Raw genomic sequence first — 27,961 nt, forward strand, 5'->3', positions numbered from 1 at the left:
GGCAAACACTGACATTCAATAGGCTCATTTAGACAAAAGAAATTAGTAATTAGCAATGGTAGAATGCATTTTTTTTTTTTATGTCAGCTTAAAACAGAATACCTTGAATACCTACCTGTAGGAGAACAGTTCTTAGTCCACTTCTTATTGTAGTGTGTGTGTGTGTGTGTGTGTGTGTGTGTGTGTGTGTGTGTGTGTGTGTGTGTGTGTGTGTGTGTATGTGTATAAATTAAAATTTTCTCAGACAATAGGTTTTCATCTTGCATTATATTATTTCGGTATTGGTATATTTAGCTTAACATCATGTTAAAGGTCTGGTTTGACCAGGACCAGTTTAGGGAGGAACTGGTATGTATTAGAATTCATATGGGTTAAACCTTTATGGTTTTTGATAAATTGACATCTGCTAATTTTTTTTATTTTTATTTTATTATTATGATTATAATAAGTTCAGAACTAATGACTAATTTTGGTACAGCTAACAATTTACAAAATAAAATAAAAAAGATAACCAACAAGTCTGATAAATGGCTGCATTTGTCACTTTGGCTTGGATTGGAGTACATGTCTGTCCAGTACAACATCGTTCCCACTGTGGCGTTCACATTGGACACCTGTGTTCTTGTTTGTTCTTTGGGAATGTGTAGGAGGAAGGAAGGATTTTAGATGGTTATGAATAAGCATTTAATGAAAGATTGATGTTGTTTCAGTTATGTCCACTAGATGTCACTAACGAAGATTTCTTGTACAGAGTACCAGACAGATTTAAAATACGTATTGTATAATAGTGTTGGCTATTTATTCAGAATAGTCTTTCATTCTAACAAGGGCAATATATAGATTTTTTTAAATATAGAAGTAACATCATAAATGTCACAGTTGTTTTTCATGGGAAAAATAAATATTGATTAATTGGGAACAAATGAAATAATACAAAAAAACTTACAACACCCTGATTTGCATAAGTCTGCATACCCCTTCCAACTAATGCTTTGTGGAAACTACTTTTGCCTATTATTGCATCAAGACTTCACACATTAATGTTTTTACATTTTATCCCACTCTTTGCAACAAAAAAAAGATCCTTCAAATTGCGAGGGGCTCTCCTGTGTGTGGCTCTTTTTAGGTCATTCCATAGGTTTTTAAAGAGATTGAGGTCTGAGCTCAATCTGAGCCATTCCAGGTCTTAGATTATCCTTTTCTAAAGCCATGTCTGTTGATTTTGATGTGTGCTTTGGGTCATTGCCCTTGAAATGTGAACTGCCTCTTCACTTTCAGTTTTTTGACAGGGGACAGAAGGTTTTGGGCCAAAATATCTTGGTTATTTGGAGCTATGTATTTTCAATTCTATCTGAAACAGCCCCAAAGCATAATCCTACCCCCACCATGTTTCACTGTCGGTATGGCGTTCCTTCAATGATGCCTCATCAGACCGTACACATTTTCCCACATGGTTTGGGGTGATTGACAATCTTTTGGAATAATTCAGATGAGCTTGCATATTCCTCACTTAATGAGGGTGACTGAGAGAATGCTAAGAGTGAGCAAAGCTGTCATCAAAGCAAACGGTGGCTACTTTAGAGAATTGAAAAGAAAAAAACATATTTGGGTTATTTAACATTCTTTTGTTTACTACATAATTGTATACATGTTCTTTTATAGTTTGGATGTTTTCCGTTTGGATGAGGATTAGACCGGACTAAATAAAAATATATATGTTTACATGTAAACAAGAAAAACACCATTCAAGCAATTTCAGGAGTCATGTAACTGCATAAAGTTTGTTTAAGGACACTGAATGCTGGCTACAATAACTAACGTGGCCCAATCAGTAAATACAGATTAGAGCTCATCAGCTAAGTCAGCGAATCTACAAATGAAGCAAATATTTTATAAAAAAAAAACAATATTGCAAGCTTGTTTCCCCCCAAAAAAAAGAAAACACTGATCAGAATGCTACATCTTATTCTACACTGTACAAAATGAAAGTTTAAATGGTTCTACATTTTTTCTTTTTTAAAGGGTTCAGCATTAATTTTTTTGTGTGTAACAAAACACCTGAATTTGATTGTTTCTAATTTAAACAATTTCATACTGAATAGTGAAAAAAAACGACCAAATATAAAATCCACTCAATTATAACAATAAGATTACATCATTAATTTAACCCTGACGTACATGATGTAATGCTCAGAGCAGAGTAGACTTTGTTCTACTGTTGTTCCTCATAAAAGTAATGTGTGTAACTCAATAAAAATTTTCCATATCATCAGATCATAGTCTAAAGGTGGCAGTTATGAAGTGAAAGGTCAGAGAATTACAACAACCTCTAACTTCATAAGTCTTTAGACTGTGTGTGTGTGTGTGTGTGTGTGTGTGTGTGTGTGTATATATATATATATATATATATATATATATATATATATATATATATATATATTGGACTATGCTTATATATAAAAGCATAATGGACTATGCTTTTTGCAAATGTATGTTTATTATTAGTGAAACCAAACTAAACATAGAGCATAAAGACAAAATATTGTCATAAATAAGTAATTATGGTGTTTTAAATTACGTAAATCATCAGGACACCAAACAGAACTTTTGCTATGTTTCTACACGGCCAGTTTAGTGATTAAATGTTTTTGGTGGAGTTTATAATTTTTTTTATCTGAGTAAAAAGAGGCAATCATCGCTAAATGTGTGTTACGTTTAAGGATTTAATTTTGCCTCTTTTATATTCATTTATTTATACTTTTTTAAAAATGGTAAAACAGAAATGTGCACTGCATTAATTGCATAGATAGATAGATAGATAGATAGATAGATAGATAGATAGATAGATAGATAGATAGATAGATAGATAGATAGATAGATTAGATTAGATTAGATTAGATTAGATAGTACTAGTATGGTACCGGTGCTAGTACAGGAATATTAGCATGCATGTATATGTATTTTCTATGAGTAGTGTTATGACTCCAGGATCAATTAGGTTCAATTTAGAGCCCGAGTTTTTGTTTATGCAGTTTTGCATGTTGTCCTCATGTTTATGTCAGTTTCCTTAAGGTTCTTTGTTTACCTTCTACCTTTTAGAAACATCCCACACTGCATTGAGCCAAAATGTGCAAGGTTACTAAGCATATCTTATTTGCAATAAAATAAAAACATGTAAAACAGCAGTGAAAGTAGCAAACACAATAAAAACCTTTTAACTCTCTTTACACTGTTTACAACATGCTTACGGAAGTGTTAATGTGATGTGTGATGTGTGGACTTTTACCCAGATCTGGGCCAGTCTGAAGGGAAATTACTCAGTCTTGAGTCACACACCATTTACAAAGTTACAACAAGCTTGCTCAATTATTCAAGGACGTGCCTGAGTCCCATCATTTTTGGAATTTTTGCCTTAAGCCATATCAAGTGGCAGAAACATTCACATACTTTATTCATATACATTTATATACTGAAAGTGGCATCACAATGCCGAGTTAAAGCACATACCGAATCCACTCACTATGGCATACTCTAAACTACTAATAATGTTCAGGGTTTTAATTAGAGTTAATTCATACATTAGCAAGCAGCATTTGCTTACATTGACATAGTAGACATTAAAAAAAAAGAAATATTATTTACAAAGGCACATTTTATAGTCTCAAGGAACCATACTGTACTTTTTGGATATCAAATACCTTTATTAATACTTCAAGGTACATAACTGGGACTTGTAATAATAATCATATAATTATAATAATATAATAACTGGAATTTGTTAAAGATTTTAAAGGTTACAACAGATGTTCCCTTAGATGGTCCCATTATATGAACAAAGAAAAGTACAGCTTGGTAGCTTTTGTACTGTGAGTGTTTGCTGTTTAGTACAGATGTATGGGCAGTATGTATTTTTTTAACCCAGAAAGTGTTTGTGAGGTGGCTTAGATACGAGTACGCGCGCGCGCGTGTGTGTGTGTGTGTGTACACCTACAGTATACTCATTTACACGACGGTATACTACTTAGCAAGAAAGTATGCTCAGTAAAAGTGCGCATACTCAGCAGGCGTGTTTGGGTGTAAATGTAAAGTTGGTCTTAAGACAACTCGTCATCAACCCTGAGAACTGACGTAACTGTTCACCTTTGCACTACTTTCTGACGTCACAATCAGTGTCTCGCGAGACGCTGGTCGGCGGATATAAAAGGGAGATCGGGAAAGTTGACAGAGCACAAGAAACTTCTAGTTTGTCCTCCGCCTTTGCCACAGCACAACGGGTGAGTTTTTTAAAGTATTATTCTGTATTTTTATTTTTATTTTACGAAATAGTTTTGAATAGGTTCTAATAGTTAAATATACATTTTTGTTTTTCCAGTAAAACAGAGAGAATCATGCCTCCTGTGGAAATAATGAACGAGGTGTGTACATATATTGCACTTAAAATTTTATACACTATATTGTAATATATTTTAATGTGTTTTACTTATACCACATAATGAATAACTATATACACCCAGAAATATAGGGGTTCTGTTCCACCAAACTGTAGTGTTATTAATTTGTATTATTAATTGAAGTGGGCATGCATACTTTTGTACTTTAAAGATGTATCTCCATACTTATAGAATTATTTAAAGCCTATAACTGGATTATAAATCTAAAAGTTATTTAAACATAAAAAAAAAATACAAACATACAAATTTTGTGGTTGATACCATCTAAAAAAAGTTTGAAAACTTTTTACACTACAGACCAAATTTTCATGGAGCATAATTTCATAACTGTATAAATTTGGCCTCTTATGATTTTCAGAATGTAGTCACTCGAGTGGCCAAGCTGCCGCTGGTGAGCTCCACGTATGGCATGGTGTCAGACTTGTACAGTAACACCAAGGACAACCATCCAACCATCAAGTCGGTGTGCGAAGCCGCCGAAATGGGTGTAAAAACGATCACTTCAGCTGCCCTTACCGGCGCCATGCCGATCATTGGCAAGCTGGAACCTCAGTGTAAGCGTCACAACAGGATTGGTCCATTTTCCACTTTTATTACAGTGCAAGCATGCTTAGTTTGTATTTTTATTTTTTTTAGTTACTCTGGCTAATGACCTCGCTTGTAAAAGTCTGGATAAAATCGAGAAGACCCTGCCAATACTTCACCAGCCTTCTGGACAGGTGAGAAACAAAACAGGCAATAATAAAAAGGCCCATGATTCATTTATTCATCATGCTCAATTAAGGTAATTATCTGTTTTTGTCTTATAGAAGAGATTGTTTACTGTTATTAACATCATATCTGTTTGCAACTTGTATAGCTTGTTACCAGTGCGAAAGACAAAGTCACTGAAACCATGAATGGTGCCAAGGAGACAATGTCTCACACCCTGAGTCACGTGATGGTCAGAACCAGAGGATTAGTGCAGGATAGCATGGAGAAGACTAAACTTGTTGTCACTGGTGGTGTCCACACGATGATGGACAGCAAAATGGCAAAGCTAATGAGCAGCGGTGTGGACACTGCTCTGAGCACTTCAGAGAATCTGGTTGAGCGATATCTGCCTGCACCTGAGGACAGTCAAGGTAAAAGTGCTTTCTGGGTTATTGTAATAACACTGGGGCTTTCATCAGCTTTAGAAATGTACTTATGAATCAGTTATACAAGAGTTTTAACTGCCCCGAAATAGCTTAAAATGGTTCCTCTTTTATAGGAAAATATCTGAACCAGTTCCAACAGTCATTAAACCAAGTTCAACCCAAGCAGAGCAATGACCTCAATTCCAAAGTTATTTTTGTTTTCAGTGTTGCAGAAGATTGTGTTTAAATAACGCCAGTGGAACTTGCCAGGCCTCTAAATATCTGCTTAACCATTTTTCTTTCCATTTGTTTGTCTTACTTCCTCTCCCAGAAACTTATGAAATAAATGTGGCCAAAGGTTTTGATGATGAGACCAACGAACCCAGCTACTATGTGCGCCTGGGCTCAATCTCCACCAAGCTGCGACAGAGGGCATATCAGAAGGCTATCAGCAAGGTTCGTGACGCCAAGAACAACAGCCAAGAATCCATCTCTCAGCTTAACCGTACCATGGATCTGGTAGGTGTATTTTTTTTTCTAACTCGATAATGATAAGATCTGTTGTTCATGCTTACTGTAATAGCAGAATAATAAAACCTAGTCTCCAGCTCAACTCTAATTTCACTGTGTATCAACATAAATTGTGATAAGTACAGTTGAGTAGGAAAGCCAATGATGTTACAAGAAGCCTAAGAGTGTTGACACTCCGATGTATCTGTCTTCATTAGATCGAGTACACAAGGAAGAACATTGATGGTGCCAACCAGAAAGTGAGTAAAAAACTCAGTGCATTGATGGACTGGAAGCCTACATCTCAGAGCGATGAGGACACAGACAACAAGGCAGAGGTACACAGAAAGTTAAAACCCAATTTTTCAGGTTCTTAACTAAAAGTAGAAATTTAAGCCATGATACTTGAATAAAGTGGCCTTATGTAGACCTTTTTCTGTCATTTGTAGCTAATCGAGTCCCGGACCTTGACCATCGCTCGCAACCTGACGCAGCAGCTACAGACGACTTGTTTGTCCCTTGTGTCCCACGTCCAGGGTCTGCCACAAAACATCCAAGAGCAAACACTGTTTATTAGTTACATGGCCATGGACGTATACAGCAGGTTTAACAATGCTGCAGCTCTGAGCGACCTGTCCGACACTATGCTCATTAGCACTCGCAGCCAGCTGACGCGAATGAGAGATTCCATTGACAACGTCATGGATTATTTGGTCAATAACACACCACTCAACTGGCTGGTGGGTCCGTTTTACCCTCGCCCAGAACCAAACAGTAAATCAAGAAGCCAGTCCAGTGAAGAGAGCAGTGTCAAGCCTGAAGTGGAAATGCAGCCACTTAATCAGGAACATTAGATTACTAACAAGGAGGTCTTTGCAATGTTTTTAAAAGTTCTGAATGTCTATTCTTTACTATAAAATACTGCTAAATCTATAACTCTACTACTATCTCTATCTTTGTCATAAACACATGAAATAAATAATCTGCAGTAATTACACCAGCAATGAATACATGAATAATATACAACACACAACCCAGTTAACAAATGTTTTATTCTTATAATCAGCATTATAACCATAAGTTTCTTATGTTTTGCTTTTGTACTGTCTTTCTAATAAAACCATAATTATATAAATAATTACGTGTGTAGAACATGTGAATTGTTTTTGTATTGAAATGGACACCACTCAAAAATCTTAGGCACATAAAGAAATTCTCTAAAGCAAAGAAAGATGCTTTTAAATAGGTCATACAGAGGAGGCCTGGACAAAGAACTTAGTTTGTAAGCATTTTAACTTTGTTATTGAATTTGTTACTAATTTAATTGGCCACCACAGTAGGGGTGAAAAGTAGAAACAGCACAAGACTCTAAAAACGGGTGCACTTCTCAAGCCAAAACGCGACCATATCAACCATTCAAAGTGATGTAGCCCTAGTCAGGGTTACAGTTACTCAACTAGACAACAATCTTATAAACCGCAGCATTTTCAATTTACAGTTTGAACCTAAATACTGCCAGAGCACCCCTAAGACATTGTTATTTGATGTGTTTATCTACACTACCCATCAAAAGTTTGAATACGCCTTTTTATTCAATGTTTATGGAATTATATAGTCAACAAAAACGTTATAAATAACCCTGAATGTTTATATTCATATACAAACCCGATTCCAAAAAAGTTGGGACACTGTAAAAATTGTGAATTAAAAAGGAATGCAATAATTTACAAATCTTATAAACTTATATTTTATTCACAATAGAATATAGATAACATATCAAATGTTGAAAGTGAGACATTTTGAAATGTCATGCCAAATATTGGCTCATTTCGACATCCGGACTAAAAAGAACCAGAACAACCAAGTTTTTATCAGCACTCAGTTCAGAGGCCTGTATCTTTGATAGTTTGGGGTTGCATGAGTGCGTGTGGCATGGGCAGCTTACACATCTGGAAAGGCAGTATCCGGTTACTGAAATGGCCAGCCTACAGTCCAGATCTTTCACCCATAGAAAACATTTGGCGCATCATAAAGAGGAAGATGCGACAAAAAAGACCTAAGACAGTTGAGCAACTAGAAGTCTGTATTAGACAAAAATGGGACAACATTCCTAAACTTGAGCAACTGGTCTCCTCAGTCCCCAGACATTTGCAGACTGTTATAAAAAGAAGAGGGGATGCCACACAGTGGTAAACATGGCCTTGTCCCAACTTTTTTGAGATGTGTTGATGTCATGAAATTTAAAATCAACTTATTTTTCCCGTAAAATATACATTTTCTCACTTTAAACATATGATATGTCATCTATGTTGGTAAAATATTGAAATTTAAAACTTCCACATCATTGTATTCTATTATTATTCACAATTTCTACAGTGTCCCAACTTTTTTGGAATCGGGTTTGTAAAAATGTTTACATTTTGTTTTGATAACAGCATTGCACACTCTTGGCATTCTCTCAGTCACCCTCTAGAGGTAGACACCTGGAATGGTTTTCCAACAATCTTGAAGGACTTCCCAGAGGTGTTGAGTGCTTGTTGGCTGCTTTTCCTTTACTCTCCAGTCAAACTTATCCCAAGATTTACATTGGGTGATTCTCCTCCTTGAACAACTATCTAAACCTTGAGGAGTGTTTGGGGTCATTGTTTGTTGGAAAACAAATGCTGCAGTAGCCATGCTGGTTAAATGTGCCCTTAATTTGGACTTAATCACCAACATTGTCACCAGCAAAGGGGCTTTGTTGTCACCAGCAAAGGGGCATTGTCACACGCATTCAGGAACCATTTATTAACCCTCTCTACGGTGGTCAGTATCAGTGGGTAGAACAAAAAATCTCCAAATCTTTTCTCATTAAACCAAAGGCCAGTTTTCCACTGATCTAATGTAAATCCCTTGTTTTTCTTGGCTCAAGCAAGTCTTTAATGCTCAATGTGTTTACTACATAACTACGTACATGATCTTTCATTGTTTGGATGTCTGCAGTATTAATGTTGAAAATAAAATAGAAAATAAAGAATAAAAATAAAGAAAAAACACTGAGTGGAGAGGTGTGTTTAAAGTATGACTGATACATTTATTCTATCATATATACCATTCGCTGAGCTCAGACTGGAATTTGGTATTGAGAGTTCACCATCCCTCAAGGCTGTGTCCTGAGCCCCTTGCTAGACTCTCTCTACACTCATGACTGCGCGTCCTCTCACATCTCTACTTTTAACGTCACATTTTCTGGTTCTAGGCCTCGTCTCTAACAATAATGAGATCTTCCTACCTTGAAGTGGTCAAATTATCTCAATGGTGTCAAGATAATTGTCTCTCCCTGAATTTTGGCAAAACAAAGGAGCTAGCGATGAACTGCAGGAAAAGTGAGAAAAAGAGCTAATCTCCACTCATGATAGGTTGGACACCTGTGGAGACGGTGAGCAGCTTCAAATACCTTGGAGTACACATCTCTGAGGACCTGAAATGGTCTGCTTACACACAATCTCAGGTGAAGAAAGCCAGACAAAGTCTATATCAACTTTGGCAGCTCTGGAAATTCAGGGTTTTACCAGTAATCCTAAAAACCTTCCATACTGGGGCCATAGAAAGCATTCTGACTCAATGCATCTCAGTTTGGCATGGCAATTATTCCAATCAGGAAAGTTAAGCCTTTCAGTGAGTCTCAGGAACGGCTCTACCCTCTCTACAGGAAATATACATCAGTTGGTGCAGAAACACAGCTGTTAAAATCATCAAGGTCACTAATCACCGCAGTAACTGTCTGTTCAGTATGCTGTGCAGTAAGTGCTTCCGTTGTCTGAAGACCAAAACTGAGAGTCATAGGAGAAGCTTCTTCCCACAAGCCATCAGTCTTCGCAATGCGAGCGTGCCAAATAAACAAAACCTTAAGCCTTTATTCTGCATCTGCACCTTACATTGCCATAATCATTGCTACGTTTTTTGGTCCATTATACCTCATTAGATTTTGTACTTCCTTTTTGTTTTTTCTTTCTTTCTTTTTTTTTTTTTTACGTATAGACCTTCTACTTAATGCACAATTTCTGAGCGGCTGATCGGGTTACAATTTTACTGCAAATTATATTCTGCATATAATTATGTTTGTGACAAATATACAATTATGAATCTTAAATTTCGCCCTATCCAAGATGGCGTCTGTGTTGAAACGACATCGCTGTGTTTAGATCCTGATTTAAACGCAATCCTAATTAAATTAATTTCTTTTTCTCTCTCTCTCTCTCTCTCTCTCTCTCTCACACGGAAATATCAGCATCCTTTCTGCGTTTAAATAACACTTTGTGAGAAAAAAATCATTAAAAAAAAATCGAATCACAGTAATCGTTTGAAGCTATATATTTCCGGGTCGAGACGAATAACTTCCTGTGGCATGCGATTGTCTCAAACAATTTGGCGGTTTAGAGGAAGTGGTTGAAGAATCCAAGTCTTTAGCTGACTTCGCATTTGTACAAAAATAAATAAATACGGGCGGTTTTACTTCACGGACTCGTGTAACTAATATATGAATTTCGTTTAGGCGATAAATATCTCGCGTTTCTTTCTTTTATGCTTTATTTTGACTCGGTGAGGCGTGTCAGTATGCCGTGCAGGGCGTCGTGCACCGCGGCTAGCTAACAGTTTGTGAGCTCCGCTATCTGCGCTCTGCTTCTTTCATATGACTAGCGGCCAGCTGTTCCACTGCCCAGTGGCTTCCTGCGTTAAGAATGATGTGTAACGTTCAAGATGCCGGTGGGAAATATTTATGGTGGTATCTTCAGGGTATGGAGTTCCACCTGGATGTGGCTGCCAGCATGAAAGGGAAAACAAACACCAAGCATCTCAATCTGGGGATGTAAGTACATGTCGCTTTCCACAGTTCTTCCATTGTGTTTCCTTTTGAATTCCTAGGCTTTAACCAAGAAACCCTCTGTTGTATTTGTAAATTAGACTTTGTTTAAATATGATTGCAGCATTTGGCGTGTAAGTAAAAAAAAAAACCCTTACAAAAAGAGACGGATGATCCGCTGTGGAGACTCCTAATGGGAGCAGCTGGAAGAAGTCGTCACTCAATAGAAGTTTAATCCTCAAGTCTATTTCTAATGAGCGAGCCAGTGAAAAAACTTCCTCAGATGGTGTAAGAAAGAAACCTTGACAGGAACCAGACTCCAAATGGAACCTGTCTTCATCCGGGTGGCACATAATGTCCATACATTATAGTTCCATCATCATTGATTAAGATATTTTTGCAGACTGTTTATATTACAGTCCACATTCAACCTCATGGTTCTTTTGGCTGTTTATAGGGAACTATCATTAGCAGTAGTGAGTGGTCTCAATTGAAAAGAACTAAATCTAGAGATGGGGCATCAGGATCAATGTGGCAGGTCCGAAAACTTGACTGGGACAGGATCACTGGTCCATCAGGACCATGTTTAACTCGATGGGGGGGACAACAGGGAGAGGGAATCCTTATTGTTATATAATAGTTAAGGATACAGTAGTAAGATTAGATCTGGCAGCACTTAGACTAGTGATACCACGAAATTTGTTTGGTAGCTCTGAGGCCAGCATCAATAAGAGAGAAAAAGTACAAATAAACAAAAGATAATGGCAATAAAATATGTACAATAAAATTTATGTGCAAAACTGTGCATGTTCACAAGTCTGTGAAATATATTCCACAGTCCGTAACACTTTTAGATTTAGTCTGTTGTCAAAACCATGCCTGTATAATTTAATTGCCAAAGACATTACAGAGAGGAAGAACGTACATATATAATGTAACTGACATATGTATAGAATATTTGCACACAGTTCTGGCTGCCATTGTAACAGTGATCCTGTAAAAGACTGTCATGGTGCTTTCCCTAATAAGGTCACAGACTGGTAATTCTTCTTGTTTATTCTAGTTACATATATATATATTACTTTTTTTTTATTATTATTATAATTGATGGCACCCACAGTATTATCTATGCTTTGTTTTGTTTTTTTTTGTTTTTTTTTATGCGACACCATTCTCTAAACTATTTATTCATCTTCTGGAACCGCAAATTTGCAGATCAGGGTCATAAAAGCTTTGGAGTGTGTTCCAGGACCTGAGAGCAAGACGCAGAGTAAATGAAACTGCAGCGTGCCATGTTCACACTTTTGTTTACTCATTTACACCTGGCAACACCGTAATTCCAAATTCACCCACTGTTATGTTTTTGTGAAGTGGGAGGTAACCAGAAAACCCAGAAGGGGAACTCTACACAGATGGGACAAAAAGGTCCACACAAGACCCTAAAGCTTAACCAACTTTAAATATCATGATGAATAATGTGAATTGTGTAGTTGATTCATGTATAAATGTCGTTAGTTTGTAGTATTGCGCCGGTGTACCTTTTGGAGCTATTGTTTGTACTCGTACTAATCTGGTTGCATATTGTTCAGGTACATGTTTGATAAACCAAACAAGGAGGCTTCTTATCTCGTCATCCATTTCTTGTTTAAGAAGTTGAACCCTTCACGTGTGCAGGATGTCTTTAGGTAGGTAACAATTAAAGATAAGAGACAATACAAATACTTCACTGTCCCATTTCTGTGCTTTCATTTCAAATTTCTTTGCTTTGTCATTTAGACATTGCTGGCCCGTTTTGGACCACAAGGCAGATGCTGAATTTCGTAAAGTGACATTCGGATGGCTTCAGGAAATAGCGGTATGTACAAGTTGCAATGACTCAAGTACACAAGATTTAACTAATATTCAGGTAGCAGTATAACTGTATCTCTGTACTTAGAACGAGAAAGGGAGCAGTTTTCCCAAGGTGATTGCATCACATCTGCACTCTTCCTGTGGACCAAGATTCATCAACATTATGCTTCACCTAGCTAAATACGTCATGCTCAAAATGCTGAAGACTTTTAGTACAGGTAGAATATGTTCTCATTTTTCCATTCCGCATCAGTTTCTGCTGATCGTTTTATGCCCAGCACCACTTTTCTCCACTTTTTTAATTTGTGGAAATTTTAGATGGAACATGGGTTCCAGAGGCTGCAGCTGTCTCTGCAAGTTCTCAAGAGATGGAGATGAAACGCTTTCAGATGGTGAAGAGACGCTTTCAGAGTGTGCCTGGAGCAAGATGCCCTCATTCAGGGCTATCAAAAGAGAGCAAGGTTAGTTGATGTTCTGAGGAGACTTAATGTAAAATAAGAATAAGATAAATGCATGATTTTGCACAGCAAATTTGTCTCCATATGTTTGGTTTTAATTTGAGACTCAAATCTAATTGTCTAATTTCTTTTTTTAGAAATTTGGAGAAGTCTTTGAAGGACCATAAGGCAGAAGATGCCAAGTATGATGATTTGCTCAAGTAAGTTTTTGTTTATATAAAGCTCACTCTATGTAATGTGGTAAATGAAGCTGCTTTAGTTCCTGATTATTGCAGATCACATACTTATGAAACACTTTATTTAAAGCATCTATACACCATGCACCATATACACAGCAGTGCAGTGTATAAAATCAGCTACAGACCAGCAGTTTGAATAATGTTCACGTCAGCCATCAGAATATGTGAAATGTGATCTCAGTGATTTTGCCCGGGGCATGATTGTTGGTGCCAGACAGGCTGGTTCATTTCTACAACTACCAATTTCCTGGAATTTTAACATACGCATGTCTCTAGAGTTTATTTAGAATGGTGCAGTGTAAAAAAAAAATAAAAAAACATCCAGTGAGCAAGGGTTCTGCAAATGGAAATGTCTTGGTAATATGAGAGGTCATGGAGAATGACTAGACTGGGCAGCACCATAAATGCACAAGTTAAATGTTTTGACAGATGAACTTTAGGGAACACCCCAGGTTTAATTTCTGGCAGTCAAGAACCGAAAGCTAGGGGTGCACTTGGCACAGGTAAAATATAGCTTGTTCTAATCACCAGAGCTGAAATAAGTAGGAATTTCTTTTAGTTTGACGGGTTAAAGTGGGGGAAATGGTCGCTCTGTGGTAAGACGTTGGACTTCTACACAAAAGGTCATGAGTTCCTATCCCAGCAGAACCAAACTGCTCTGCTCTTAAACAACACTCTCGGTTTAATAAATGCTGTAAAAGTGCATCTGAAAATTCATCCCATGTAAACGGAATCAGCTTGTAAAATCCATGCTGAAGTGTAGTTTTAATGAAGTGTAGTTTTAATGAAGTGTAGTTTTAATGAAGTGTAGTTTTAATGAAGTGTAGTTTTAATGAAGTGTAGTTTTAATGAAGTGTTTATTGTGGCTGCAGTAAACTTTAGTCCAAATGAACTCTTTTCGTATTGCAGGTGTTACAACATATTTAGATTTTTAATAATTCACCCCTATAATTTGAAGTATTGTTTATGTATTTTGGTAGTTCATAATTGTCTCTTTTTTCCCCATTGATTTGATTCAATTTGTTGTAGAAAATATGACACAAACAACAAGACCAACATGGAGCAAGACCTTCTGGAAAAGATTCAGAAGGTTTGTTGTGGTTTGACACTACATGCACTATAATATACCAATTCTTTATAGGTAACTGTATCTACTACAGTAGGTACCACAGAGCTCTGCATCAATACCAGCACTTGGTCACTCATTTATTCGGCAGATTGTTGTTGGTTTGTAAATTAAGATCAAAATTAGAAAGAAATTCATTTGCATACTTTGCAGAGTCAAATGTGTTAATCTCTATGTTAATTCTGTTTGGTCCCTCAACAATTTTATTTATTTTTATTAATTAATTACCTGTTTGATTTTAGGTTCGAAGCTTGTGGGCCGAGATTGACAAAGCTTTGTCCAGCCTAGAAGGAGAACGGAATGTGTTGGCAAGTGTGATCGAGGGCAAGGTTGATCAGTATGTGCTGGATGGAAAGGACATTAATGTGAAGATTCCTGCAGTTCTGCTGGAGAGAATGGAGAGGTTATCACATCAGGTCAGTCAGGAAGCACAGAATGTTGGCCTGCCTTTAACATCTCATGTACATTCACTGGCCACATTATTTTTCAGTTTCAAACCATTTCATTAGTTTCAAACGGCAGAAATTGTTCAAAGTCCTGCAGCCTCAGGATTCTGTTCTTAGACGACAGAAGTTGAACCCAATGCTACCTTTTGCTCTTGTGGCTCATCCACCTTAAGGGTCTATGGGTTTTTGTATATAGAGATGCTTTTCTGCTTACCACAAATGCAAAGAGTATGTATTTATCATTTGTATTATTGATTAAAATGTATAGACTAAATTCATACAACGATAGATAGTTGTGTGCAACAATCCCATGAGATCAGTGTTTGCTCAAATAAAATACTCAATTAAGCTTCCCTCCACCAACAACCATGCCATGACGGATTATTTTTTATATTTGATATTTAGATCAAATGCATTTGCATGGATTTATGCATTGTGCTGCTGCCACATGATTGCCCGATTTCTATTATTTTGCATGAAAGTGCAGCGTGTTCCTTTGTAGCATGGCCCGATGAGTATAGTTCAATGTTTTACAAAATAAAAAAATGTATATAAAAAAATTGCATATATAACATTTCTAAATATTCTCTTCTTTTGTTGTACTTAGACCAGTACTGGCAGTTTGTATGAATGTGGTCAGCCAGTCATTCTGCAGTTGCTTGAGCTTCTTAATGTGGGATTAAAACTCCTGAGTGACGAGCGAGCCAAGCTCTCCGGTCTGTCATCACAACTCAGCCACCAAACTCTCCAGGAACAAGCTTTGCTCATGAATCGTTCAAAGGAGATCCTGAAAAACATGAGGTATAGATTAATTAGAGTAAACATGCAATGATTTGTTTTACTGTAATAATCGAGGCTACAAGGAGGAGTGTTTTCTGGAAGTCGTGTTGAGCTGTAAATGACTGTTCTTGGTTAACTGAGTTTCTGTGCGACTGCGCAACTGTTTGTCAGATTAGATTCAGGTGCAAGCAATTGGTCTGGCCACACCTACATGGAGGAAGGTAGTTGGTCTACTAATATAAAGCCATGAGGAAAATTGATAGACGGTAGAAGTCTGTGAAATCAACTTTAAACTTCAGCTTGTTGGGTTTCCTTTATGACACAATGTTTCCAATGGTTAGTATTGACTCATGTAGGTCATTATTTTATTAGTTACTTGTTATTGGGCTTAAATTTAGCATTGTTTTCCAGACGCAAGTTGACCAAGGAGGATATACCACAGATAAAGAGCAACATCAAGAAGCTGGAGTTGGACTGGGAAAAGAAGTGGGCTGAATGTTTGAGTCACACTCCCTTGATCTCTTTCCTCAATGATGATCCTGTAAGTGTTCAAGAATATCTGTTAACATTGTTCTCAATAATACTGCTGCTTCTTATCTTTTTATGGTAAAGTGGCTTCTAGTTGTAACTAACAACACTTTAGTTTAACAAGGTTGGTAGTCACAGGCTTATGGAAAAAAAAATTATTTTTTACCTTTGGTGATGTTACTGATGTCTATATTAAAAAAATTAATGGATTATTCCAATGTTTCTAAATGCACTACTTGTCGTTATAGGTTTTGGACTTTATTTCTCCAATGCCTCCATTATCTTTTGAAGCAGCCTCAGAGGTTAGCTTCAAGTCTAGCATCTTCTCACAATATCCAGCTAAACTTTCAGGTAAGCTTGTATGTTTTGTCTGATTGAGGTTTTGATTTTTTTTTTGTGCTGTTTATCCTTAATGCAGTATTGATTGGTTATTTATTTGCTTACATCTTATTTTTTAGAACAAGCTGAACAGAGCCACAAAGATGAACCTTGTCTCACTCAACAGGAAGTTAAAGATAGTTACTTCTTAAGGTGCCATTTTCAAGTCCAACTTCTAAGCTGTTTTTTTTTAATGACTTTAATGGACATAACACCTGTTTTCTTCCCCAGCAGCTCCCTTCCTAAAGAGGACAAAACAGAAGACCTGTTATTTTCCAGTTGCTTTGATTCACCCAGGCCTGTGTCTCCGTGTGTTGTGCACGCTTTAACTCCTATTTGTGCTAAAGTGCCATCAGTTGCTCCTACACCCAGTCCTGTTCAGGTAGGTTTGACATGGGTGAAAATATTGGGATGTATCCTTGTGTGTTCATGCTGAATTATAATTTGCCATCCTTGGTCTTCCTCCTACTAAAGATTTCTGAAAATTCGTATGTTTCACATCAGTCTCTTGTTTGTTTAAGGAACGCTAACCAGTCATCAAACTTTGTGTGTGGTGGCGGGGGGGCTGGTGTTGGCATTGCCCCCATCTCCCACCCATATTTGTTTTTTTTTTTTAATTATTGTTCATTTGTGATCAACTGAAGCTATGTAGTGATTGTCTTGGAGCGCTACGAAAGTGCGCCCAGGTCGTGGGAAACTGATACATGAGCAGTTCTCAATTATGAGCCGCTCATCACTAGCTTTCCCAAGATAATACCTGCTTTCTGATGACCGGGGCAAATTGAGGGAAATTGCAACGGACAGATACGGAGCAGACAATACTTTTGAGAGTGTCTGTTTTTGGATTTGTTCAGAAATTCGCAAATATGGTGTAAAATAATCTAACGAATCGGGTTTGGTTAAATTCTAGGATTTTAATGAATGTTCTCTTATTTACAGGCGAGCAGGAGGAGACCCTTACTTTCACAAACTAAAACGTCTGCCATGAAGCCAACGGCTCAGATTCTGGAGTTGGAATATGATAATCTAGCAAGTCAGGCATGTACAGACCATCAGCTTTGGAACATCCTATGGTTTTGTTGGGGAAAAAAATGCATGTAATGGGAAACTGATACATGGGCAGTTCTGAACTATGCGCTGCCCATCACTAGCTTTCCCAAGATAATACCTGCTCTCTGATGACCGGGGCGAATTAAGAGAAATCGCAACGGACAGATACGGAGCAGACAATCCTTTTGTTCAAGTGTTTGCTTTGTAATTGGACAATGTTTAAGTGCCCTGTGTATTTGGCTTTTAGTTTGCTGAAGCTGTGACAGTGAGCCCAGTGGATGGAAGAAGAAAAAGCATGGATTTGGAGCAGTTGCTCAACACATTAGCAGACCCATTCACAACAAAGAAGCAGCTCCCTCGCACACCAGAAAGCTTGAGTAAGTTACAATTCCATTTTCTTAAGGAATTTAATAGGATTCTTCTTTCGGCTGCTCTGCTTAGATGTCGCCACAGCGGATCATCCGTCTCCACACCCCCCTGTCCTCTACATCTGCTTCTTTTAAACCAACTACCGGCATGTCTTTTCTCACCACATCCATAAACCTCCTCCTTGGCCTTCATCTTTTCCCCTTTCCTGGTGGCTCCATCTTTAGCATTCTCCTACCTATAATACCCCATGTCTCTCTTCTGCACATGTCCAAACCATCTCAATCTCCCCTCCCTCACCTTGTCACCAAAATGTACTACGTGGGCTGTCCCTCTAATAAACTCCTTTTCTAATCTTCTCCATCTTCATCACTCCCAACAAAAACCTCAACATCTTCAGCTCTGCTACCTCCAGCTCCACCTCCTGTCTTTCACTCAATGCCACTGTCTCTAATCCATACAACATCGCAGGTCTCACCACAGTCCTATAAACCTTCCCTTTCACTCTTGCAAATACTCTTCCATCACAAATCACTCCTGCCACTCTTCTCCACCCCCTGCACTCTTTCTTCTCTTCTGACACACTCCAGTACTTTTGACCATATAACTCAAATGTCTAACATTTACTGAGCTAGATGAGGAGGCTTCTGTATTTTGGTATTAGGTTCTCTCCTTTTTAATAAAGATTTTTTTATATTTATTTCAGTTATGGATGTCAGAAAATCATGGAGAAAGGCAGTGGAAGAAGGGAAAGCTGAGAAAAACGAGAAATGTCAAGATAGCCTCTCCTGTGTCAGAACACCAATTTCTGAAAACAAAGAAAGAAGCCCTAGCTCAGCAACCTTTTTTTTGGGTGAATCTGCAATATTGAATACTGATCTTCTTTGTAGTCCCCTTCCATCTCAGCAGGGGTCCTCTATGCACACCACTGTTACCTGGGACACCTCCCACCTGGACACTCTAAGTGAAAGCACCAGCAACATTATACACTTCAGCATTGCTCATGAGACCTTTCCAGGTGAAGAGAATGATGTTTCCTTTACCGGCAGTGAAGAAGTGCAGGCGATCCACGAGGTGGAAGAACTTCTCCTCCCTACAGTTATGGCAGGTTCTCCTGAAGCAGAGACTAAACGCCAAATGGTTAGAAACCAACTGGACGGATCCCCTTTTACAGGGAGGTTCATGGAGACAAGGTCTGACTTCATGCCGTCGGCAATACAGACAAGTCCTGGGTTGGGTATTTGCAGTGGGGAGAAGGTATTTTCTCTGGACTTGGACCAGTTGGAGAATTTCTCCTCACCTGTACGTGAGGAGCTTGTCCTGCCCAATCTTGTCACATTCTCACCTATGGATGAGCTTTAATACTGGTGTCTTAAACCATTATATACAGACAGTTCAGGAGGGGGGAAATGCAGTTTTGACCTGTGCTATGCTATGGTACCACTATAAATAGACTGGGTAAGGAAAATGTAAGAAAATCTACCCTCTAACTTTGAAACATTCTCATTCATTGTTCTTGTCAGCCTTAACAACAATGTAAAATAGGTGCGTTGTCTTGTCTTAAATTGGAATGTTTGTACTAATATTTTTTTAAATGTTCATTGTATGAATGAAGTGAGCATTTCCAATTACAATATTGGAATTCAGTCAACATGAATGAGGCTAATAAATGTAACAAGCATGATTTAAGCAGTTTCTCAATTTTAATAAAGTAACTTTGTACACTGTAATTGTCTTATTAAATTATAGTGCTCTGTAAACTTTGGAGAATGTCACTGAATACATTTGTCTTTTTGTTGTTCATGCTGGGGGTTGCAGAGGCAACATACTAATGAGGTCAGTCAAAATTATACAAGCCCCAGCTACAGAGTCCTGCTTCTCTTGGGACATCCCCAGAAATTCCCAAATCAACTGTGATGGAATCTCTCTAGAGGGTCCTGAGTCTGCTCCAGCATCTCTACCCTGTAAGAGGTATCTGATTACAGCTCTAGCAAGAGCTGACCAGGAGCCCAAACAATCTACTGCCTTCTCTTATTTTAGAGGGGCGTCCTCCTCTTGTTTCTATTCACTTATTGTGCTGATTTCTAGCTTTCTATTTAAAAATAAAGTATTTCACAAAAGTGAGTACACCCCTCATATTTTAGCAACTGTTTTAGTATAGCTTCTAAAGTGAATACTATAGAAATTAAACTTGAATATATTTTTGTCACTTTAATAGCAGTATAGATTTATTGTCCTCTGAAAATAACTCTACAGCCATTATTGTTTAAATAGCTGGCAACAAAAAAAAGTATACACCCTAAGTGATAACAGCTGCATGTCGTTGAAATGTGCAAAGCCACCTGTCCTATTTCTCATGTTCATATTTTTGTCTGCTTGATGGAACCATACAAATTGGTGTATCTTGTATTCGAGAAGTAAAATTAGGTGCTTTGATTACAGTTCTCATACTGACCACTGGATGTTTAACATGGCTACTTCCTGGCAAAAAGAGAATTTTAATTGTTGCTCTCCACAAAGGGGGCCTAGGCTATAAGATCGGTAACACCTTGAAACTGAGTTATAGTACAGTGGCCAGGGTTATACAGTTTTTCCGAAACGGGTTTCACTCGGCACAGGCCTTGCAAGGGTCGATCAAAGAAGTTAAGTGTGAGTCAGGTGCAGAAGCTGGCTTCAAAAAACAGCTGCATGAGTGCTGCCAGTATTGCTTTAGAGGTTGCAGAAGTGGAAGGTCAGCTTGTCAGTGCTCAGACCATACGCAACACACTGCAACAAATTGGTTTGCATGGCCGTTGTCCGAGAAGGAATCCGCTTCTGGGACAAAGGCTAACAAGAAAGCCTACAAGTGGTTTGTTGAAGATGACCTGTCCAAGAGCATGAATTACTGGAACCATGTCCAATAAACTTGCTTGGCTCAGATGGTGTCCAGCATGTGTATTGGTGATGCCCTAGTGATGAGCATGAAGAAAATTTTGTCTTGCCTACAATCCAGCATGGTGGTGGTAGCATCATGGTCTGGGGCTGCATGAGTGCTGCTAGTACTGGGGAGCTGCGGTTCATTGAGTGAAACATGGATTCCAACATGTACTGTGACATTCAGAAGCAAAACATGTTGCCCTCCCTTCAGACCACAAACACACCGCCAAGATGACCACTGCCTTTCTAAAGGTAAAAGTAATTGAGAAACTATGTATCTATAAAAAAAAGAAAAAGGGAAAAATCTAAAATAAAGGATCCTTTTTCTTGTTGGTTTTCAATCACAAGTGGTACATCTTTTTCAATCCTATAGCACCTTTAACAATGTTCATTGTCATGAAGCAGCTTCACAGAAATAAATAGCCAAAGAAAATTTACATAATGTTGTATTGTTTAACCTGAGAAAATGCATGTTGTGTTCCTTTAACCAGATCTTAGGGCAAACACTTACACCAGTGGTCCTTAAGGTCCAGTCATGAACCTTAAATGTCATGAACGTATGAACTCACGTACTCTTGCTCATGAACGTACACTTGCTCATGAATGTACACTTGCTCATTTCTCACCTTACACTTTGTTATTGCACTAATGGACTGTTTACACAAAACTATGCTTATTTGCACACTGCTCTTTTTGTGTTGCTGCTCACCATTAACTTATTACCATTGCATATATACCCGTTTTCTGTTTATAGTAATAGCAATATATTATATTCACCGTTCACATCCTTCTGTAAATTTCTGTTTTTAGTAATAGGCATCTGTAAATCATGTTTATAGTACATATATACTCATCTGTATATTATATTCATAGTACATATATACTCATCTGTATATTATATTCATAGTACATATATACACATCTGTATATTATATTCATAGTACATATATACTCATCTGTATATTATATTCATAGTACATATATACTCATCTGTATATTATATTCATAGTACATATATACTCATCTGTATATTATATTCATAGTACATATATACACATCTGTATATTATATTCATAGTACATATACACTCATCTGTATATTATATTCATAGTACATATATACACATCTGTATATTCATAGTACATATACATCTGTAAATTACTGTTTATAGTGCTTTATTACCATTCTATTTAACTTATGTAAATCATGTAAACACTGTATATCCTGCACTTGCTGTTATTGCACTCTGGTTAGACACTGGTTGCCTTGTACTTGTACATGTGTAATGACAATAAAGTTGAATCTAATCTAACTCATTTTCGATAGGTACATTAGATTCACATGTCTAGGTGATATAAGTTTTTTAAGGGTGTATAGGCTCTAAATGAAATATGTACTCTTTCTTTAAGGGTGTCTCATGGTGTTATTTCATATGAATGTCCAGTACAGCCATCTAGTCATTGCTCAGGGCAACAAGGTTTCCCTTCTGGTAGAAAGCTAGTGTGTAAAGGAAGCCTGAGTAAGTGAGTGAAACTGTAGTGTGTGTAGAGTTTTAAACGGACACTTGTTAGGCAGTGATAAACATTTTAAGACAGGGGGCATAAGTAATCTGTGTGTAAAAAAAAAGCAGAAGGTGGAAAAATAAAAAGTGACTGTAACGGCAGTGCAGCTTTGCTCTCTGTGCTGTTCTGTTCTGGGCGGCTCCATTCCGCCTCCAGGACTCTGAGAAAGCCGAGAGCTCACCCAGAGAATTAAGGCAACGCAACGCAAACATGGCGCCCACTCGCAACGCTGCACGCCGCTGAGAGGAGCGACAGTACGGCGTGGGCAAAGTTTCAGTACGTACTCGGTTCCTTTTGGTTTTGGACGTCCAGGAGACATTAGTGCGGGAGTGTGAGGACGGTGTGAGTGGACTACATGTCGGCGCGCTTTCCTGTAGTCGTGTAAACAGCTGGGTATGTAACTGTTCCTCGGATCGTTTCTCAGAACCAGAGAAGTTTCTCGGTCTGGGTTTTTATTTTGATCACCTCTCGTTTGCACAAGAGCGGAAGTTATTATTGCACGACTGATAATCGGTTAAGGGGAGGAATATCGCAGATCGGATGAAGGCTTTACTTTTCACTTCTCGCAGAGGCGCCGACTGAAGCTGCTTTTCATGGCGTTGTTTGGGGTTTGGTTTTGAACACGGAGAAAGTGGCTGAAGACCAACATGGCCAGCTCGCATAGGTTGGAGGAGGTGAAGAGGAAAGGGGGGGGACTGTGTTTTTATCATTGCCGAACTCCGTGGTGATGTGCATGTGTTTTTGTTTATGAAGCAGACTATGTAATAAGGATGCAACAGTTAGGCGCAGCGGCACTGCTACTCTTCCAGACGCCATAATGTTCTCTTCAGCACAAAAGCTGCAGGTGGTTCAGGGTGTGTCTCAGGTAGACATGGAGCTCTTGAGAAACGCATCCGTATGATCGGTAAATGCAGGAAGTTCAGGGCGGTAGCTGATAACGCAGCCTGATAGACGACTAACTCCCCATTCCTCAGATCTTTTATTTTTCATGAGCTATAACTTTTTCCCACCCTGTTTTTTTATTTTTAGAAGTGAATCACCCTTTTGCACAGTATTGCCAACTAATTTTATAGGGGATCGCGCATGCGCGAGAAGTCGCCCGCTGACGTCACATGCGCGTTTGGATGTTTATTGAAGAGTCCTGATCGTGTGCATAATAAAATGTGTTGACGAGGGGGTTTTGTTTTTGGAGGACACTTAGAAAAAAGTACGGAAAAGTTGATCAGAACAGAAAGTAATAGAACTTTTGATTTTAAACCACAACCAGTGCACCTTAGATGGTTCACCTGATGGCACTGATGTGATCTTGTACTTTCATTCTTCTCATTTTATTAATATTATGCTGGTGCACCTCATGTATAGCTACTTAAGATCCCACCTGTATATACAATCATCACGAACAGAGAAACGATATATTTTAATTAAGCAGGTTTTAACTTCGTTAATGCACCTTAATGTGCAGTTTGCAGGTTCCTACATGTCTGCATTTGAGTATCAGGGTTTTATTAATATTCTTAAGAGCTCAAGAATAGCAAGTTATCTACCTCTCCATCTATCTCTAAATCTCTATCTAAGTATGTATTTGGTTAACGGCACCACAAACCAACACTGACGATGCTAAAAACTTGGGCCCGGGGGCCAAATCTGACCCGTGGTGATCTTTGATTTGGCCTGCCATATCATATATGAAAAGAGGAAACAAATATATAGGGGGAAATTCAATACAGAAAATAAATAAAGTCCCTCATTAGAGTTTGCTGAATTAGGAATTTAACTCTCTTCTATCATAAACTGGATTGTTTCTCATTGTACTATAAGTTACACTGAACTAAAAGATCGGAAAAAAAACTTCATTAGGCAGATTGCAGAGTAATATTTCCTATTTACTTAATTTTTTTTCTTACAGCTTTATTAAAAAAATTATACGTGAGCGAAACTGTGAAAACTTTTTAATATTCAACATTTATTTTCGCCCCACAGATCCTCAGTCAAGTTCGACTTTTGGCTCTTATTGGAAAAGGTTACAGAGTTAGCGAAATCATTTATATCCATATTTACAAAATGCTTCAATTTCCACCAAGAACAACGAATAAAATATAGTTAAGCAAAGAATTATGGAGGGAACTCTTTAAAGTGGTTTCAAGGCAATACACTCATGCTTATGTCAGTATTTTTCACACTTAGTTTGTATGTACGGTATGTGCCGTTGAAATGTTTTCATATTTAGATTAGAATTATGATCCTATTTGGCAAATGATTTGCCGTAATATTGTTCTATACTCCAACCAGTCTTTTCGCTTACACTCATTTGTTTTGCGAATCTTGAGAATCTTGAAAAGGTTCCCTTTTCCCTCCAAATGACAAAATGCATTGTACGAATTCGAGTGTTTGAGGGAACATCATGTGGCAGCTCACCACATAGATACAACACTAGATATTCTCTGTGTTTGACAACAAGGTTCGACAATAGAGAACGCTTACTTTATGTAGTGAATCATGTGCAGTTTGAGTCTTATAAATATAGAACCAATACACATAAATCACAAGTTTTTAGGTCAAACTTTGAAAGGACTCTACTGGCTTTGGTGTGTGTTTCTTCTGTTATTTCCTTCCAGTCAAGTGCACTTGAAAGCAGTGGTTAGACCAAGGAGAAAAGCTCAAACTGTTGTGATGTGTGTTAGCATTTGGAATGAAAAGCTGTAAAGGGGTTTGTTGGCCAGGCCAAATACAGATAAATCATTTAGCGCTCTTAAGTAGGAAGTCCTGCTGTTTTAATGGCATAATAGTGTACGTTTTTATGAGTCCACTTGTAGAGTTTTTTACAGTTTGTGCAATAACTTTTAACATGTTTAAACTTGGTCTATATTCCAGTTAGTGTTAAAGAAATACGCAAAGTTTTTAGTACAATTTATTGCTGCTGTATAAATGGTCACTGCACATTGCGGTAAGATTTCAGAGAGTGTGTGTGTGTGTGTGTGTGTGTGTGTGTGTGTGTGTGTGTGTGTTTAACAACAATATGAAGGAAGGATGACAAGTTTTCACTAAGGTTTTCCACCTGTTGATCAATAGCTGTGTGACATTTTATCCGAATTGAACTTCGGACTGCATTTCGTGTCATGTTGAATAGAACCGTGAGCTTGGAGATCACAACGTTTAGCTGCTTAAAGCCTATAAATATATTCAGACCTTGTGGTTAACAAAAGCCAAACTGTCTGAGCCCATGTCTTGAAAATTTGTGGGGAATGTAAAAGAAAGGCACTTCATAGAGTGTGGGAGACAGAGGTAAAAGAAGGGCATGGGGCAGGAAGGCTGGGCCTCTTCAGTGAAAGAGAAACTTGACACTGTTCGACTGTAGGTGTGTCCTTTCCACCTTCAGCTAGCTGACTATTGTTTAGGTAGAACTTGGAAAGGACACCACTGGCTTTGGTGTGTGTTTCTGCTGGCTTTGCGGTGTGTCATTCAGCACTCTTGCATAGCAACTCCTGCTGTTTTTAATGGTGTATATTTGAGTTTTTACATTTTAGACTGTGCATAAATTAATATTCTGGCTATTTCTTGGGACCATAGTATTGTACATTACTGAACCTTCTAAAGACAGTTGGCTGGTTTTTGAGTTTCAGGTTAAGCCCATTCAATTCAAGGTGTGTGTGTGTGTGTGTGTGTGTGTGTGTGTGTGTGTGTGTGTGTGTGTGTGTGTATAAACCACTGTGTCAAAATTAAAAGGAAAATGAAAATGCAAACTGATTGGCTACACTTAAAAAGAACTTCAAGACACATTGTACTTGGCCATAATCCTTCTTTGGAAGCAGATGATTCATTAGTACTATTTATTTCCCACTGTTTCTGAAGTTAGCTCTGGGTGGGATCACTAGATTGTGCAGTTTCATTAGAGAGAGCTATACAGCTTTGACCCCGGTAGGCTTTCTGAGTGCAGCACGTACAGCTCGTGATGTTATAATCTGGCCTTTAGAGCACTTGATTTGGGCAGAACAGAAGAATGAATCTGATGCTTTATTCGATCAACTGTACTGCATCATTGGTTGAATAAAATATTGGCAGTTTCTGCATAAGCTCTACAGCCAGCACACGTTTGTTCTTTTGGCTTTGTGTTTCTTAAAAAAAATCACATGATCCCCTTTGTAATCGAAATGTACATTTTTAACCTCAAGAAAGAACAAGGATTAACGAGTGGTTAATATGTCAGTTAAGTAATGGCTGAAGTATGTTACAACTGTATTAGAGAGTGAAAGAGTAATGTACAGGCAAAATGTCAAATCTTGAACAGCTCTATTTAAGCGCTTCAGTGTTTCGGAGCCTAATTTGAATGTCCTCCTGTGTGTCAGGTGATGATATTATAATGCAGGTATGTCCATGTTTGGAGATTTTACAGTGAGCCACCACATTTGAATGTCTAACGACCGGATCGAGCCGGGCGCAGCTCGCTTGTGAAAGAATCCGCGTGTAAAATGAAAGGCTGATTCACGTTGCCCCGGCGGTTGGTAAAGATGTCTCGTGTTTGGCTGTTAAATTAATGACTTCTCCTGTTTTGTGAAGTGTGTAAAATCCAGTCATAACCTCTCTGAGCCACTTATAATTCGATCATGATAGGATTAACTCATCATTGAGGGTGTAGGGGAATGCAGACTGACTGATGAAATTGCACTCTCTATAGCACGAGTGACTGAACCATACTCGGAGTCAAGTACTAATGTGACTTTTAATGTGAAACAAAGTTTCCGTTTATTCTGTTTTATTCCGTATTTTGCTCATTCAGCTCTCCTATTAAAAGTCTGTTCAAAGGCTTCGATATTGCATATTGAAATGCATATTTCTGTAGATCACATGCTTCAATTCTTCACTCGATAGTATGTGTAAACTCTCCTCGGAAGCTACTTTCACACAGCCATTTGAGAGGTTTTTTTATTTTCTTCATTGAGATCTGGTGGCTTTAGGCGATATGAGCAACAGCGACCGTTTGTGATTAGACGTGGGTGTGTTAAGTGACACGACAAAGTTGAGAATAGTTTAACTTTGCAGATAGGCAGAGGCTTGTTGCAGCAAAAACCAACAGGAGTGAAGAGGACACGAGCCGTCTCTTCATGAAAGTACATCGATCTGTTTATGCCTTATTGATGAGTGAAGAAAACTGCAGCTCAAAAAAAAATAAAAATGATAATATTGTGTCTAACATTATAATTTAGGTATAAATCATGTATCATGGGCTAGATATCGGTGACACTTGTGTTGTTAGATCCTGTTCTAGTCATTGTTCCTCTTTCAAATGTGGATGCTTCCTAACAACATTAAATGTGATATTAGAGTTGCAAAGTATATCACGT

At 38.0% G+C, this 27,961-nt stretch overlaps 3 protein-coding genes and 2 non-coding genes across 7 annotated transcripts in view; all 5 read left to right on the forward strand.

Annotated features, from left to right (window-relative positions):
• Positions 1 to 4,157: 4,157 nt before the first annotated feature.
• On the forward strand, positions 4,158 to 7,217 carry plin2 (perilipin 2). The gene is made up of 8 exons (XM_046851732.1): positions 4,158 to 4,274; positions 4,373 to 4,415; positions 4,810 to 5,005; positions 5,088 to 5,170; positions 5,311 to 5,575; positions 5,901 to 6,088; positions 6,298 to 6,417; positions 6,529 to 7,217. The coding sequence occupies exons 2-8, from the start codon at positions 4,389 to 4,391 to the stop codon at positions 6,931 to 6,933; spliced, it is 1,284 nt and encodes a 427-aa protein (XP_046707688.1). The 5' UTR covers positions 4,158 to 4,274; positions 4,373 to 4,388; the 3' UTR covers positions 6,934 to 7,217.
• Positions 7,218 to 10,462: 3,245 nt separating this feature from the next.
• haus6 (HAUS augmin-like complex, subunit 6) lies at positions 10,463 to 19,874 on the forward strand. Its single transcript, XM_046852680.1, is given in 17 exon segments — positions 10,463 to 10,928; positions 12,512 to 12,607; positions 12,699 to 12,777; positions 12,859 to 12,991; positions 13,092 to 13,179; positions 13,181 to 13,234; positions 13,369 to 13,431; positions 14,500 to 14,560; positions 14,839 to 15,012; positions 15,650 to 15,843; positions 16,234 to 16,363; positions 16,599 to 16,701; positions 16,809 to 16,881; positions 16,960 to 17,110; positions 17,668 to 17,766; positions 18,026 to 18,155; positions 18,851 to 19,874. Coding segments are annotated over 17 exon segments (2,412 nt in total). The 5' UTR covers positions 10,463 to 10,800; the 3' UTR covers positions 19,507 to 19,874.
• On the forward strand, positions 17,419 to 17,549 carry LOC124388173. The gene has a single exon (XR_006926355.1). It is a non-coding gene; the product is annotated as a small Cajal body-specific RNA 8 (non-coding RNA).
• On the forward strand, positions 17,830 to 17,960 carry LOC124388172. Its single transcript, XR_006926354.1, has one exon. It is a non-coding gene; the product is annotated as a small Cajal body-specific RNA 8 (non-coding RNA).
• Positions 19,875 to 22,421: 2,547 nt separating the features above from the next.
• Positions 22,422 to 27,961, forward strand: part of dennd4c (DENN/MADD domain containing 4C) — a 49,853-nt gene continuing 44,313 nt past the window's right edge. The window contains exon 1 of one of the 3 annotated variants that reach the window (XM_046851838.1): positions 22,422 to 23,015. The gene's annotated coding sequence lies outside the window, so the exon portion shown is untranslated. The remainder of the gene's footprint in view (positions 23,016 to 27,961) is intronic. The other 2 variants (XM_046851836.1, XM_046851837.1) reach the window with 2 other exon arrangements.

The sequence above is a fragment of the Silurus meridionalis genome, chromosome 6 (assembly GCF_014805685.1).
Source record: "Silurus meridionalis isolate SWU-2019-XX chromosome 6, ASM1480568v1, whole genome shotgun sequence".
NCBI classification, from domain to species: Eukaryota; Metazoa; Chordata; class Actinopteri; order Siluriformes; family Siluridae; genus Silurus; species Silurus meridionalis.